This window comes from Danio rerio, chromosome 6 (assembly GCF_052040795.2).
Source record: "Danio rerio strain M-AB ecotype USA chromosome 6, GRCz13ab, whole genome shotgun sequence".
Taxonomy (NCBI): domain Eukaryota; kingdom Metazoa; phylum Chordata; class Actinopteri; order Cypriniformes; family Danionidae; genus Danio; species Danio rerio.
Genome location: NC_141026.1, coordinates 52,663,206 through 52,680,190, shown reverse-complemented (window position 1 = coordinate 52,680,190; position 16,985 = coordinate 52,663,206). Strand labels below are relative to the sequence as shown.

At 36.1% G+C, this 16,985-nt stretch overlaps 2 protein-coding genes across 28 annotated transcripts in view; both read left to right on the top strand.

The window, feature by feature from the left end:
- mtss1 (MTSS I-BAR domain containing 1) overlaps window positions 1–5,434 on the top strand; it is a 103,714-nt gene extending 98,280 nt beyond the window's left edge. For 13 of the 14 annotated variants that reach the window (XM_087255713.1, XM_087255711.1, XM_087255707.1 and 10 more), the window contains 2 exons: window positions 746–1,017; window positions 3,763–5,434. In XM_087255713.1, coding sequence (XP_087111839.1) covers window positions 746–1,017; window positions 3,763–4,389 — 899 coding nt within the window. In that variant the 3' untranslated portion in view covers window positions 4,390–5,434. 14 annotated transcript variants of the gene reach the window in all.
- An 8,675-nt stretch (window positions 5,435–14,109) lies between these two features.
- Window positions 14,110–16,985, top strand: part of LOC147836503 (uncharacterized) — a 149,560-nt gene continuing 146,684 nt past the window's right edge. For 12 of the 14 annotated variants that reach the window (XR_015494211.1, XR_015494210.1, XR_015494206.1 and 9 more), the window contains exon 1: window positions 14,373–14,612. The gene's annotated coding sequence lies outside the window, so the exon portion shown is untranslated. Of the gene's footprint in view, window positions 14,613–16,985 lie in introns of all 14 variants that reach the window. The other 2 variants (XR_015494208.1, XR_015494205.1) reach the window with 2 other exon arrangements.

The following is a 16,985-nucleotide window of genomic DNA, read 5'->3' as shown; positions in this document are numbered from 1 at the left end:
GGGGAGTGTCTTTTGTCTCTCCAGGTGTGAGTTATTCATGATCATTGTCAAAATAGACATTACAAAATGTAAATCATTGTGATGTTTTCTTTGAACGAGAGAACAGAATAATTTTCACATAATTGTGAAGTAAATATTCTAGCCTTCAAGACTCAAAATCTTAAAAGTTTTATTCAGTACCATTCAATGTGTTTTTTGGACCTTATTTCAGCTACATTTTTGCTCCAAAACCTACTAACCACGCATAATATGTTGTAAAAAACACAAGCATGTACACCCAATTTTCTCACATATTACTGTAGCACAGTTTGTGGTGAATACAAAAAAAAATACATGTTGGCCAGTACTATGTAATAAGTAGCTGAAATAAGCACAAATGTTTGAGCATGTCAAAACATCTCAGGGGCCCCAAAATCACCTCAGAGGGTTAATAAACACTGCGCTCATTGTTAGTTAATGCTTGTTAAGTTATGGGACCTTATTGTAAATTTTACTCATATATTGCATGCACAAATATGCATTTTTGTCTTCTGGTGGTCCTTTAGCCCCACAAGGAAAAAAGTTTGCTGCTTATTAAAACATATTTTAATCATCTGAAATGATTATTGTCAATCTCTGTAGTTGAACACCTTTTAGTCCTCCATTGTCATTCCCTGCATTTGCTACGTCTGCTTGCATTACAGCTTTAATTCATTATTCGTCATTATCATTAACTCTTAGTTCTTTGTGTTTCTCTGCCTTTCAGACTATGACTACATCTCTCTGCATGGAGGAGAGGATGCTCACAGCCAGTCTGATTTTGATAAATCTTCCACAATTCCTCGCAACAGTGACCTGAGTCTCAATTACCGCAAAATGTTTCAAAGCAAGAGGCCGGCATCTACCGTCAGTCTGCTGATGGATCCAGAGCCTTTAGGTCCTCACACAGCCACCATCCGCCGTAAACCCTCCAGCAAGCCCAACATCCGCAGAGGAACCATCAGTGGAGGCGTCCCTATACCCATCTCCACACCGCAGGTCTGCTAAAACAGTCAAAAAAAATCCTTGAACGTACAGGAGAACTGCTAGAATGTGTCTCAAGTTTTGGCGTTCATTTTTCAAGTATTTATAATCCAGCACTCTATTCACCTTATTCTTTGCCGTCGAGTGGGCGCAGCCATTTGAATCTTTTGGGCTCGAGACTTCCGATCACATTCACTTTAATTCATTTCTAGATGAAGTTAAAAACTGCTTGTTACGCTGCTTGATGTTGCAGCCTGATATTTTCTTATTATATTTTTCTACTTGGTCTGTATAGTCATGCAAACATTTGTTTGTAGAGCAAGTAGTTTGACCGTTTTCTGACGTTTATTATCTCTAGTGATTTCTCCCATAGCCGACTGAATGGGAAGTTCTGAAACAATCAAGAATTCAGGCGCACTTCCTCATTTTAGAATAAGGTCAATGGGTTTTTAAAATGCTTATAGCAAAAAAAGATAAATAACTTTAATTACAAATATGATGAAATTGCCCTTTAGGATTTTTTACATAAATTTACTTTTGGATTTTAAAGGGATTATTTAAAAAAAAAAAGCCACACAAGATGTTTGTGAATTTTGTTGTCTTCAGTAGAACAGTGAAAATGTTTTGCTGAATCTGTGGTCCTTGGTGGTTCATAGAATGCAATGAAAAGTCTTCTGGTGTAAATGATTAAAATATGATTAAAATAAATGATAAAAATATGTACAGTTGAAGTCAGAATTATTAGCCCCCCTGAATTATTAACCCCCCTGTTTATCTTCAATTTCTGTTTAACGAAGAGAAGATTTTTTCAAAACATTTCTAAACATAATAGTTTTGATAACTCATTTATAATAACTGATTTATTTTATCTTTGCAATGATGACAGTAAATAATATTTGTCTAGATACTTTTCAAGACACTTCTATACAGCTTAAAATGACAATTAAAAGCTTAATTAGGTTAACTAGGCAAGTTAGGGTAATTAGGCAAGTCATTGTATGATGATGGTTTGTTCTTTGGAATATCAAAAAAAAAAAAAAAAAAAACGGGCTATGTGTGCTTCCAAATAAAAAACACAAACCAATGAATACACAAATTAGAAAAGATATTAATGTTAAGCCTGCAGTGATTAAAAGCAGGACAGTGGAGTATGTTTTACAAAAAAGGATATCTGCGGAACAAACGCTCAGTTGGATCTTCACTTTTAAGCAAAAAAACACGAGTTAGTTTTATATGCTGTAAGTGGGCATTTTTCTATTCCAATGAGCTACTGTTTATTATTATTTTATATAAATTAATTTGATGAATGTGCAACTGCTTTTATTCTAGCCGAAATAAAACAAAAAAGACTTTCTTCAGAAGAAAAAATATTATTAGACATGCTGAAAATTTCCTTGCTCTGTTAAACATCATTTGGGAGATATTAAAAAAAGGGGAAAAATTCAAAGGGAGATAATAATTCTTACTTCAACTGCGTGTAAAATGATATGTGAATAGCCCCATACCATAGTGTGTTAAGTGATCACTAGGCCTGTTACACTAAGACGTTGTTGTCTCAAAACAGTTTGAGATAATTTTATGCCACTGATTATATAACAGCGTAATAATAGAAATAAATAGCCATAAACAGTTTAAAATGCTTATCATTCTTAAGGTTATTTAGACTATAATTTAATGTTAAATTATTAATTGCCCTGTTAAAAAAAACTATTAAATGTCCTATTAGGTAAATGTCCAATTATAAACTTTGACACCATTGAGGTACTCTAAGTAAATGTCATTGTAAAATGGCTTTAGCATTATTTGTCAATTTGTAAATATATATTGCAACGGTGTTAAATCACCATCTCCTCGCCAGATAAATATGATCCAGCCCCAGACACAAGATTTCGTCAGAAAACGGGTATCTGGACAACAAGTCAGCAGAGTTTCCAATACCCAAACCTATAAACCAGTATTCAACTGAATAACAGTCTCCTATCAATATAGGAGTTGATTGAGAAAACCAGAGAGGAGCAGAAGATGGAGACGAAGTAATGATGATAAAGAAAGAGCAGAGCTTATTGAATAATCTTAGTTGCGTATGATTCAATGCTCAGACTTCGTCTGACCAAGATAAATCCAACAAGTGTTATTATACCTCAAGCAACAGCAATGGAAAATTACAGCTTCACAACATTGTCCAGAGACAATACAGACCTTGAAATGGAGACATTCTCTTATCTCTTACACATGAAAACAAGTGTCGCTTAAGTCCACAGTTATGAGATTATAACAATAAGGCAAAAACTAAATAATAATAAAGCAATAATTACAGGAAAATAATCATAAAAATATAAACGCATAAAAAATGACAAATAATAATTAATAATAATCAAATCATTAACTAATGATCAATAAATCATATTATGAAATGACTAATGATCATATGATTAAATAAAATAATTAAATAAAGAATTAATAAATATGAACAAATGAAAATAAAACACAACACAAATGAATGGTTGCTCTCTTGAAACAACACACGCACATAAGTTTGCTACAAGGATTTTCAGATCTTTAGGTAAATTCTTCAACGGTAAAAAATATTGAGGTAATCTCCAAGTGTTACATGATAAGTCCATATTGATTATTGTGACAGGCCTATTGATCATAAAAGAAATTAGTATTTTGATGCCAGTTGTAATCCTGTACTATTTTTGATCTTGCTTACAATAATAATATCACAGTTAACCGAGATCTCTTTCTCTTTTATTTTAGGTGCCTCTGAAGGCGTCCATTTCTACTGCTGGCCTGAGTGGCAGTGATGACATCACATGTCCTCCTGGAGTGACCCAAAGCAACAGAGTGCCCGGCTCCGATTTAGCTCACGCCAGGCATAATCTGTGTACGTCCACTCAAAGTCTGAGCGCGATGCCGCCTCCATACTATTCCATGTTCCCCGGGCAGCCACCAGTGGGCAGCACAGAGCCGCTGTATCAAATGAGCAAGCAACAGCAGTTCACACTACACCAACAACAACAGAGGCAGTATCAGCAGCAACAACAGCAACATTACAACCAAAAGCAATACAATCAATACAATCACCAACAGCAATACAATCAAGAGCCGCAGTATCAACAGATCCATCACAAAGAGCTCCAGCAGAAACTCAAACATCAAGTTCAGCAGCAGGTTCAAAACACGCTAGCTCACAATTCCGGCATGCCAAGTGAAAGCGGGCTGAATAACTCAGCTCAGCCTGGCGTGGATCATACAGACGGCGCTCCTGAACCGAGCAGCGGAGGAGGAGATATGTTAAGTATGATACGTAGAGGAGTGAAACTTCGAAGGACACTTACCAACGATCGTTCGGCGCCTTTAATCACGCCTAACTATCTCAATTGATTCAATTTTTTTCGTTGAATTCGTCTGTGGCTTTTTTCCGTTTAGTGAATTCGTTCGAGCTTTTTCTTGTTGCGATTTTGTGTGTTTTTGTTTTTTAAGTGGAGGCAAAACTGTTGACGATTCTTGCCACTCGAAAAGACGTTCGATTTAAGTACACTGTGCTCTAAGAACAAACGTTTTGCAGCGTCCATGCGAATGTCGCCTCTTAATAAAGTTGATTCTGCAGGCTACGTGCTTTACATATATATGTATACTTATATATACAGATATATATGTATTTAGAGATCTAGATTGACCGTCGGAGCTTAAAGATATATTAAAGTTATTTGTTTATGTCGTATTCGTAAGCACTCAGCCTTCTGGTTAGAGATCAAAAAACTTGTGTATATATTAGCGAAACTATGGAAAGACTGTTGTATTATTCACCTCTTTGTTTCTCGTTTGTTTTGGAGATTAGATAAAGCAGCACTAGGCGTCTATTTTTGTACAGTTTAGGGTAACTGAAAACTGCACCACTGCCTTTAATCCACCCAATGTCTGTAAAACGGATTCAGCCAATGAGTGGAGAGGAGGGGAGGGACCGAGCGTTGTGATTGGGTGGATGAATGAAGGACTGGATTATAGTGGATCATATTTGTGTTGCTTATGACTGTGAGAGCTTACGAAGGCATCACTGTGGTTATTTATTCAACCTGTTTGATTCTCAATCATTTTTAATCGTTCGTTCGTTTACCAAAGCTTTGACGCTGTAGCCCCGTAGTAGATGCATATAAATTTGCTCTCCTGGAGGATTTATTATAAAGACTCAATTCATAAAACCTCAAACTTGTGGCCTATGACTTTTTTTTTTAGAGGCAATGTTTTGTTTTTGTATTAGAATCAAAGACATTTCTTGAAACAAATGTACTGTTCCTGGAAGGAACGTGAATGATTAGTTTTGTAGATTGAACTCTTGTTTTTTTTGTTCTTGTTTTTTTGTTGCAAAATGCCTTGGAAGTCAAAAGTGCTCCATTTATCTAATTTAAATAAACCGTATTGAATGGAAGTGGACGTTCTTAAGTCTTCGATTCCAAGCTACTCTTAATTATGGCTGCACAATAGTGTGTCTGCGGGGTCTTAAAAACTTTTAATGTCTTTCAAAAACAAAATTTTAGTGCTTAAAGTCTTAAATTCACTGAAATATTGTGTTGTGTGTCCGGAATCATTTTAAACAGGTCTTAATTTTCCTCTGTCCAAGTAAAGCTAACTGATCGGGTCGACATCCATCCAATCACCATCCATCTTAATAAAACCTTTTTTATATGCAAGTTTATATATATGTATATATATATATATATATGTATATATATATATATATATATATATATATATATATATATATATATATATATATATATATATATATATATATATATACATACACACACACACACACACACACACACACACACACACACACACACACATATATATATATATATATATATATATATATATATAATTTTCTTTTTTCTTTTTTTGCAAAGATCTACAGTAACTGTTTTTTTTTTCCATTTTTTTTTAATTTTCCCCAAATTTACCCCTTAATCAATCCCAATTTTACCCTTTAGTCCTACCCCCCTGTCCTAATTATTTTTAGCTTGAAGGCGCAGCGCTAAGGGGAAAGCTGTGTTCGATGAAAAATACAGACTGTGGAATGTGTTTGTAACAGAAATATTTTGTAAACTGAATTTATGAATGTAAAATGTTGAAAACAGCTTATTACTGGCAACCACAGCTGCCGGTATTTTTCCGTAAAGTCAAAAAAGGAAAAAAAACAGCAAAACGGTTTTTGTGTCACCATTGTGGAGGTTAGTAACGTCTGTGTTCAAGTGCAAGATGAACTAAAGAGTATTTGATGTTATGCTGCATCTTCTTTTGTGTAAAGGTAACTGTGTAGTTACTAATGCAGTCAAAATCTGTTTGCTAGTTGCAATCACACGTGAACACATTATTGCATATAGACTTTACATTTTTGTGCACTAAGCTATGATTTTGTAAACTAAACATTGTATCAGTTCATGAAATATGGTTATTTTTCGTACATTTATTCAGTTCTATAAAACTTCCATATTTTTCACAGAAAGATTCTGGCAACCACAGCTGCTGGTATTTTTTCGCAAATTTAACAGATATTTTACACAATAAGAGTTTGCTAATTAACACTCTCTTGGTGTTGATAATGTTAACACTTTCAAAAGTGTTATTTTTAACACTTATAGTGGTTCCCATATAAACTCTGAGGAGTGTTAATTTAAACTCCAAGGTAGTTAAATCTACTATCTAAAATTTGCAGTGTAGATACCCCTCCAAACCAGTATTTTTTAGGACCACTCTCGAAACCAAGGGGTACGAAAATTTCTCAAAATCGCCAGCTACAACAACAGTATAAGTGCACACAGAGGACTGGAGATGCACACATTAGTATTTTTTTTATAATTATTACTAATTTTTACAACAAACAAGTACCTTTTAATACATTCATAACAACATTCATGTTTTACCATCATGCTTAAAACAAAAAATAAAATAATAAAAAATTAAAAACTGCTAAATTTGGCTATCTACTCTGTCAGAAATAAAGCTACGCGAGCTGTCACTGAGTTGGTACCTTTTAAAAAGGGTAAACATTTGTACTTGAAGGGTCCATATTGGTACCGCAAAAGTATATATTAGTACCTGCACATTGTAAGAGGAACACTTTTGTACTTTTTAGGTACTAATATGTACGCTTAAGGTATTAATATGGACCTTTTAGGTACAAATTTGTACCATTTAAAAAGGTACCACCCCAGTGACAGCTTGCGTACCTTTAGTTCTGAGAGTGTATAATGCATAATAATAACTCTTGTATAGCAGTCCCACAACATACTTCCACATCTGTCACTCGAATACCCTATTAGAAAAGTCTAGTGGCTGTGAATGAGCTTTTTACAGTGTCTGCTATAATGTTAATGTTGTTTTCGTGTGTTTGCATAGATGAATATAGCCATGGTGTAAAAACACAGTACAGGTACGATCTTATTGCCACATTAGATTATGATAATAATATTGTTGCCTTTAATGATTTTCTGAAGATAAATGCTAAAAAATAACGCAACTGAAATAACTACAGCAGTAAGAGCTTGTTATGATATGATGACGTGTGGGCATGTTATAGTGCTGTCCCTTTTCTTAAGGGTAAAATTTGAAGCCCTTCCCCTTCACAATCTGTAGGGGTACAAAAATAGAATTGGGATTGAGCCTAAAAAGAGTAGAAATAAAATTTATAAATGGGTATGTTTTTTTTTTTTTTAAACCGAAACGCATTAGGTTGAATAGAAGTTTTACTCAATCAATTTGGACCTAAGGCCGACAAATATTTGTTTTTGATTATTTATGTAATTGCCTCCAAATAAATGGACTTTTAACAATGTTAAACTTGTCATTTAAAATATATATAAATGTTTATGTTGAAAAAAAGTGTACAACTAGTTTTTTTGTTTTATTTTGACACAAAGTAAGTTGCTAAGACATAATGACATTTGATTTTGTTTTGTTTTTTGTAGCATGCAAAGAAAAAAAAAATTTCCCTTGGCCCAATCGGGCAATTAGAAATAATCCTAAGTGTTTAGCCCTGTACAAGTCTAAAGTTTAAATCATAATGGTCTTAAAAAGTCTTACATTTGACTTGATGAAACCTGAAGAAACCCTGAACAAGTTTAATGGCTTGACACAATGTGTTTTATGACATGGTGTTTTTTATTAGGGTGTCACTGTGGCGCAGTGAGTAGCATGATCGCCTCACTGCAAGAAGGATGCTGGTTCGAGCTACTGGGTCAGTTGGCATTTCTGTGTGGAGTTTGTATGTTCTCCCTGTGTTTGCGTGGGTTTCCTTCGGATTCTCTGGTTTCCCCCACAGTCCAAAGACATGGTAAGTGAATTGAATAAGCTAAATTGGTTGTAGTGTATGAGTGTGAATGCAAGAGTGTATGGGTGTCTGTGGCGACCCCCAATTAATAAAGGGACTAAGCCGAAAAGAAAATGAATGAATGTTTTATATTATATTAAAGCACGGTGTTTTGTTAGTGGCTAATTTGTATAAATGATATGCTTATTGACCAGGGGGGAGCCTTGGGCTCAATTAACTCCAAGCTCGGGGTTCTGTCCTGGGACAGCATGCCAAATCTGCTATTAACGGCAAGCATATCTAAGTGTGAACTCTTGAAACTGAAAAAAAAAAGTTATTTTCGCATCGACTTACAACGCTCCATGTTGACAGAACAACACAGATTTGTTGACATCATTGCTGATTTATTAAAAAGGAAAAACTGAAATATTACGTGGCCCTAAGTATTCAGACATTTTGCTCAGCGTTTAGTAGAAGCACCCTTTTTATCTAATACAGCCATTATTCTTTTTGGGGAAGGATGCAACACGTTTTTTCACACCTGGGTTTGGGGATCCTCTGCCATTCCTCCTTGCAGATTTTCTCCAGTTCTGTCAGGTTGAATGGTAAACTTGGTGGACAGGCATTTTTAGGTTTCTCCAGAGCTGCTCAATTGGGTTAAAGTCAGGGCTTTGGCTGGGCCATTCAAGAACAGTTGTTTTGAAGCCACTTTATTGTTATTTTAGCTGTGTGCTTAGGGTCAGTAGCTGTGTTTCCATCCAAAAATGCAAATTAACTTTATGCACAAAACTGGATTATTGCATAAAAGATGTGCGAATAAAGCAGCGTTTCCATCCAACGAGTCAAATCAAACAAAATCGTCACTTCCTGATTAACTGGCGCCAAATATCAACAGTAAAAACTAAATTTGCTGCAGTAGGAGAAGCTGTGTGAGTGTTTTCTTTATTTTATAAATGACTTGCACCTTAGAAAGCAATCCTGACACGCAGTGAGCGCGCAGTGGCGTTTGAAGGTGTCAGACGCGGAGCACAGACGCTCTTGACTCTGGAGGTCATTAATAATATAATTCAACCAATATTTAAACGGTACGATGTTTTAGAATGACCAAAACAACCGTTCAGATGTTCTACGGTGTGCTCAGCTTGATGGTTTGTCCATTTACACACATTTTCATCATCACATGATCTCTTCTCACAAAACCACATGACTTTTTTTATGCGCATACTGAAATTTGACATTTTCATCGTAGTTTATGTGCATCTTTTCTTATTGAATAAAAAGTTTATCCTACTCCGTTATGTGCATACGTTTTTTATGCACATTTTCAACATTTATGCACATCATGGTGTTTCAATCAACCTGTTTTTTATGCGCATGTGCAAAATGAGGATAAAAATAGGTGGATGCAAACATAACTAGTGTCTTGTCGGACAGTCTGAGGTCCTGAGCACTCTGGAGAAGGTTTTCATCCAGGATTTCCCTGTACTTGGCCACATTCTTTCTTGTATTTTCTTTTTTCTAGAGTGGATTACCCAGAATTATGTTAGTCTGGGTGATGCATGTCCATGTCACCCTGCAGCCCAAGACCGGTTACTCACTGAAGCTAAGCAGGGCTGAGCCTGTTCAGTACCTGGATGGGAGACCACTAGGGAACACTAGGTTGCTGTTGGAAGTGGTGTTAGTGAGGCCAGCAGGGGGTGCTCAACCTGTGGTCTGCGTGAGTCCTAATGCCCCAGTAAAGTGAAGGGGACACTACACTGTCAGTGGGCGCCGTCTTTCGGATGAGACGTTAAACCGAGGTCCTGACTCTCTGTGGTCATTAAAAATCCCAAGGCACTTCTCGTGAAAGAGCAGGGGTGTAACCTTGGTGTCCTGGCCAAAGTCCCTCTATCGGCCCTTACGATCATGGCCTCCCGATCATCCCCTCTCCAGCGAATTGGCTCTATCACTGTCCCTCCACTCCACCAATAGCTGGTGTGTGGTGAGCGCACTGGCGCCGTTGTCCTGTGGCTGCCGTCGCATCATCCAAGTGGATGCTGCACACTGGTGGTGGTGTGGAGAGACCCCCCTCATGATTGTGAAGCGCTTTGGGTGTATTGCCATACACAATAAATGCGCTATATAAATACACATTACATTACATTACATTACATGCACTGGTGTTTACTATAATTTTACTATGGTGTCATTTCTCAAGCGAAAGCCAATGCTGGACATAAACGTTTTATTTAGCATGTTCCTGTATTATTTTTAGCATCTACATTAAATGATCAACCATTGATTGTATGATACGATGCTGAACATAATGAACCAGATGTTCACAAGTGCTTCTTCATGCTCTCTCTGAACTCTCCTTGATGTCTAATAGTTCATCATATCCATCACTGACATTCAGGCAGGTGCGCTTTCAACTTTGCCTTCACCACAGAACTTGTTGCTTTATTTCGTGCCGCTTTCTCTTTTACTGCCACCCCCTTATTTTTGTATACTTTTCAGGTTAGTCTGAATCTAGGGTTACTTCACACCTGTCTGAGCTGAGTCTAGGATTTCTCAATTGTCCTGTGTCTCTTCAGTGAGGTGGACATTCACTCCTCAGGCTTTTTACTGTAGGATTAGCTTGCAGCTGCTGTACGGCGCTCCTTCAGTCTAAAAGAATATCGGTTTACCCTGAAAGGTGAGCTGGACGGGGTGTGTTTTTCTTTCTTTTTCCATTTATGTTCATTGTTATCAGTGCTACTCATAGCTGAAGCATTTGACTTGAGGAGGAGATGATGAATGGTATAATAGTGTTGGCAGTAAAGTGATTTATTATCTCGCTTGACCTAATCGGAGTCCTTTATATGCAAACAGGAAGGAATTTGCATATTCGTTCCACAGCCATATTACCCTACAGCCCAAGACCGGTTACTCACTGAAGCTGAGCCTGGTCAGTACCTGGATGGGAGATCACATGGGAAAACTAGGTTGCTGTTGGAAGTGGTGTTACTGAGGCCAACAGGGGGCGCTCACTAACATATACTATTCATTAAATTTCTGTCGCTTTTCCTGGGCCGGGTCACAGGGGCAGCAGTCTTAGGAGTGAAGCCAAGACTTTCCTCTCCCCAGACACTTCCTCTAGCTCCACCGGCAGGATCCCGAGGCGTTCCCAGGCCAGCCGAGAGACATAGTCCCTCCAGCATGTCCTGGGTCTTCCCCGAGCCCTCCTCCTGGTGGGACATGCCTGGAACACCTCCCTAGGTAGGCGTCCAGGAGGCATCAGAAACAGATGCTTGAGCCACCTCAGCTGACTTCTCTCGATGTGGAGGAGCAGTAGCTCTACTCTGAGCACCTCCCGGGTGTCAGAGCTCCTCACCCTATCCATAAGAGTGCACTCTGCCACCCTTCGAAGAAAACTAATTTCGGCCGCTTGTATTCGAGATCTTGTCTTTTCAGTCATGACCATAGGTGAGAGTAGGAACGTAGATTGACAGGTAAGTCAAGAGCTCTGCCACTCGGCTCATCTCCTTCTTTACCACAACAGACCGGTACATCGACCACATTACTGCTGCCGCTGCACCAATCCGCCTGTCAATCTCACGCTCCATCCTTCCCTCACTCGCGAATTAAACCCCGAACATTTACTGTATTGACACTATATTATCTGAGTGCCGTCTTTCGGATGAGATGTTAAACCGAGGTCCTGACTCTCTGTGGTCCTTTAAAACCCCATGGCACGCCTTGTAACCCTGTTGTCCTGGCGAAATTCCCTCCATCGGCCCTCATCCGTCATGGCCTTCCAATCATCCCAATCCATTGAATTGTCTCTCACTGTTTCTCCACTCCACCAATAACTGGTGTGTGGGGAGCACACTGGCACTGTTCTCCTGTGGCTGCTGTCGCATCATCCAAGTGGATGCTGCACACTGGTGGTGGTGTGGAGAGACCTCCTCATGATTGTGAAGCACATTGGGTGCGGTCGTACGTGAAAAATGCGCTATATAAATACACACATTATTTAGTTTGTTTTGTGAATGTTTCAATGTTGTTTGTGCCTTTATTTTAATTATGCGCAACCCTATCATGATCAAATCCACCAAATATCAGTGGAAGAGGATCAGTTGTTAAATGTTGAAATTAAGAAATATTAGTTATTGTGAACCTTCAGATTGTGCTTATTGACTAAAATCTGTTTTGATATGTTCTAACTTTTTTGTGTGTCAATTAAATAAATAAAGAAATACACATAGGTTCCTATAAAGTGGATGTCCATGGAAAGAAAAAAAAAAACACATTAGTCCTGGTGATAACGGCTAGGTATTCATTAATTTAAAAAGATTTAAAGCTTGGAGTTTATTTACATCATGCCACTTTTTTTAAAACCAACATTATTTTCCACATACTGTAGTGTAGTGGCGTCGATTCGTGGGATGAAGTTAATAAGTAAGTAATGTGTTTTTATATAGCGCATTTATTGTGTATGGCCATACACCCAAAGCGCTTCACAATCATGAGGCCCTCCAGGGCCGAGTTTGCCCACCCTTGCTATATACTGTTCATTTTCTTTAGGGCATTTGATGATTATATTATTAAATCAGTTTTTTCAAGCTATATAATTTTAGTTGCATAATCCATATCTTCTAAATGTTTCTATAGACTATTTGGCCAACTTTTTGGAGTATCAGGATTCTCATCTTTTGAGATACTTGCTGGAAAAATAAACATTGTAAATAGGAATCACTGCAGTAAATGTACTGAAAACTAACTTTTTTTCTGGTTTGGAGGCTACTATTCACAATGAAAAATATAAATAAATTATGTTTTCTGACCTACAAATTAAAAATCAGCTTTTTAAATTCTCACTTCAATTGTTTTTTTTCCGTAGGTTATTTGAGCGCTGATATACAAGTATGCTGTTAAATCTATATAAAATATCACTGAACATTTTGATTAGCGCCTGGACATTTTATGGTGATATTAAATACTTCAGTTATTTTAAACTTTATTATTTTAGTTGCATAATCCATATTTTCCAAATGTTTATGTTTGGGAGAGTTCCCAATTTAATTGGAAGCTGGAAAAATAAATATTGAGAAAATAGCAATCACTGCAGTAAATGTACAGAAAACTAACTTTGTTTTCTGGTTTGGAGACTATCGTTAACAATGAAATATGTATATATTATTTAAGTCTTTCTGTCCTACAATCATTGTTTTTTTTTTAAACCTGCTTATTTAATTCTCAAATTTATAATTTTTTTCTAAAAGTTATTTGAGTGCAAATATTGAAGCATTCTGTTCAGTCTATAGCAGAGATGCTCAAACTAGGGCCAGAGGGGAAATGATTGCGATGGGTTGGTGAATGCCTTTAACAGAGATTCTCATTTCTATTTTAATGTAAACTTTGGTCTGTTTTATTGTTGAGCTACCAAAAAACAAAAAAAACAAAAAAAAAAACAAAAACAAGCTAAAATTAAACGTTTCAATTAAATGGTGTAAATTAATCAATTTTTTTTTAAAAATGTACATAATGTCACTTAACGAATAGAGGACAAAGCAGAATACATCAGCGTGCAGATATATAAATAAATATAGATATATATAATAGATATATATAATAAATATATATATATATATATATATATATATATATATATATATATATATATATATATATATAATATACATTTTAATTTTCTGTGTATTTATTCTCTTTTATTAAATAAATTAAGAAATTACCCTTGGTAACTTTAATGTAATACAGTTTGCTTTACTCTCTGCCCATAGCTCTCAATCAGGCTTGGATTTTGACCCTTCATAGGAAAAGGTTTGTGCACCCCTGCTCTATAGGCTTTATAATGTTGCTGATTTTGTTTGGGGCATTTTAAGCTGATATTTTGAAACACTCCAGCTATTTTAAGCCTTATAATATAATGTTGACAGTGGAGACGGTGGCTGAAGGGATTCATCATTCAGTCACTCTTACACAAACAAGCAATCAAAGAAAACAGGCTTTGTTTAATACATAACACCGGGCTGTATCACAGTGACTAAGCGTTTTATCGAAGCCGTGTGACTTTACCGGTCAGCGTTGATTCGGTGATCTCATCTGACCTGAATACCGCTCGGTATTGCTGAGTGATTGCAGCATGTGCTGACTCACCCTCTGCTGTTTCGCTGTTAACCGCGCGGTGTCGCTGCGAACCGCGGCCTAAACCGTCCATCCATCATCACTTCCAGGAACAACGGCCGCTTTTCCTGCCCAAAATAGCAGGAGGGGATCTGAAGTGGCGCTGGGGGATGTAAACCACGATTCCAGCGTAAGTGGTCATGTGAAAACTATTTATTTTCTTCCGACATTTCCTGTCAGCTGTTCGGATGTGAGGAAAAAATGTCGAGTTACTGTAAAAAGAGGAGTTGGTCTGTGGATAATCAATGGTCTGTAGCGTTGGTATTTGGACGTTAGTCAGTTTTTTACTTAATATTGATAAATAGCTACAAAATCCCCTAAATGTAGACGCTACAGTTATATTCTTTTATTGTTAAGTAAAATGCAAAGCACAATTACTCATTTCAGGCATCATGTTTCATAAGAAACATTAGCTGAAGTATTATAAAGGTCATAATAGCTATCAAGTTAGCTTTTAACACGATAAAATTTACTTAAATATAAGTTTACTGTGTGTTTTTTTTTTTTTACTCAAATAATTTTTATTTTAATGTGATATGTCGATAGTTAATGCAATTAAGCATTGACCTGAGCTAATATGACATCGTTTGTTTACATGCTGTTTGGATGTATGCGCTTATCTGTTGTTTTGACATTCAGGCATACCAAATATGTTTGGTGCCATTGTAATCATGTAAACATTATCCTACTGATAGATTACATTGCATTGCAACATAAGGGTCACTGACCGCAGAAACCATCTGATGCAAGATAAATGTAACCGAGGTTTGTTCTGTTTTCTTTTTTTTTTGTTTTTGTTTATGTTGTTCTAACTCCACCTGTTGACTGTTTATATAATCTTGTTTTCTTTCTCCATTTGGGAAAAGGAGAAGAGGCGAAAGTCTACTCTCTAGACTCTCTCTCAGCTCAGCTCAATTCAATAATTGCTTTATTGACATGACAAATGTATTGACAAAGCATTTTACTATTTTTTTATATTGAGTAAAAAACATTACAGGTATTCAATGACAGGTATTTTCGGTTTTTTATTTATTTATTTATTTTTTACCATACATTAATTTGAGATAGACACAAATGAACATAATAAAAAAATATTATGAAAAGGAAATGGATTACATAAAAATATGAATTATATATATATATATATATATATATATATATATATATATATATATATATATATATATATATATATATATATAAATAAATAAATAAGTTCACAAAAAATGTAATAAATAATAATAAATAAAAAAATAAATAAAGGGGGGGGGTTGGGAGTTTATATATTACATACACATGTAAAAAAAAAACAAGTAAAAGAATAGTATGTTGTTTAAAAAGGTATAAAAGAATAAATAAAGCAAATATGCAAATATACAGATAATGTACGTTACACATGCACCACAGAAATGACTTTTGCATCTGTTTTACTTATTTAAAATTAGTTGGATCAACCCACTTCTTAAGGTGTTCTTGGGACAATTTAATTGTTTTATGTTCAGTCCATTTAAATTTGTAAATATTAAGTTAACTTAATTGATTTGGGTTGGTTAGGAACCCAACAATTTTATAGTCTATATAATATTTCTTTCTGATAATGTTTTGTGTGTGTGTGTGTGTGTGTTTAAAAGGGAGAGTGAGTCAGAGAGATATTATCCCATTACTGAGGCTCGTGCACTGACTCACTTCCAGAATGTTAGATTATCCTCCGACAGCTTCCCAGACCACAACGCACACACAAACTCCAAACAACCCTGGACTTGAACTTTATATCCCTTGAACAGTTATCCCCCTTCCTTATCTTTACCTGTATGTTTTACACTAAACCAAAAACACCTGCTTTACTTCCCTTGGGATTTCCATGCCTGACGCTTAAGTAAATCCTCTCGCCTGTGACCTTGTGGGTCTTGTGTGAGTGTTTGTGTTGGTGTGACACATCCGCACAGATCTTTAATGTATTGATGTAACTTTCGGATTTAGCATTCATTAGTGTTGACTTCATAGACTGATTCAAGGATTTGTTCACTGACTAAGTAAAATTTTTTGTCATTTGCTGACTCTTTTGCCATTACAAATCCATATATCACTCACTTTATACATTTTTAAACTATTGGAGGTTTTGACAAGTGTTCTTGCTTCTCTCTTTTATATATGACTAGTAGGGATACACTGATATGGAAATGTTGCTATTTGTCGATAACTGTTTTCAGGGCTCGAAATTAACCTTTATTCTTGGTAGCACAGGTGCTCCTAACTTAAAAAATGTAAGTGCACCAGACAAAATTTAGTTGCACCTTGGGCTGGATCAGTGGTTCTCAAACTTTTTTTATCAAGTACCACCTCAGAAAAAAATTGTCTCTCCAAGTACCACCACAATGAGCAGTATTGAAATACAGTAGCGTAGTATTGAAATATAGCAGCTACAACTCTGCAAAGTAAAAAAAAAACATGGCAGATTACCTCAGAAATATAGGCTACATGTCATATATGGCATATTATATAC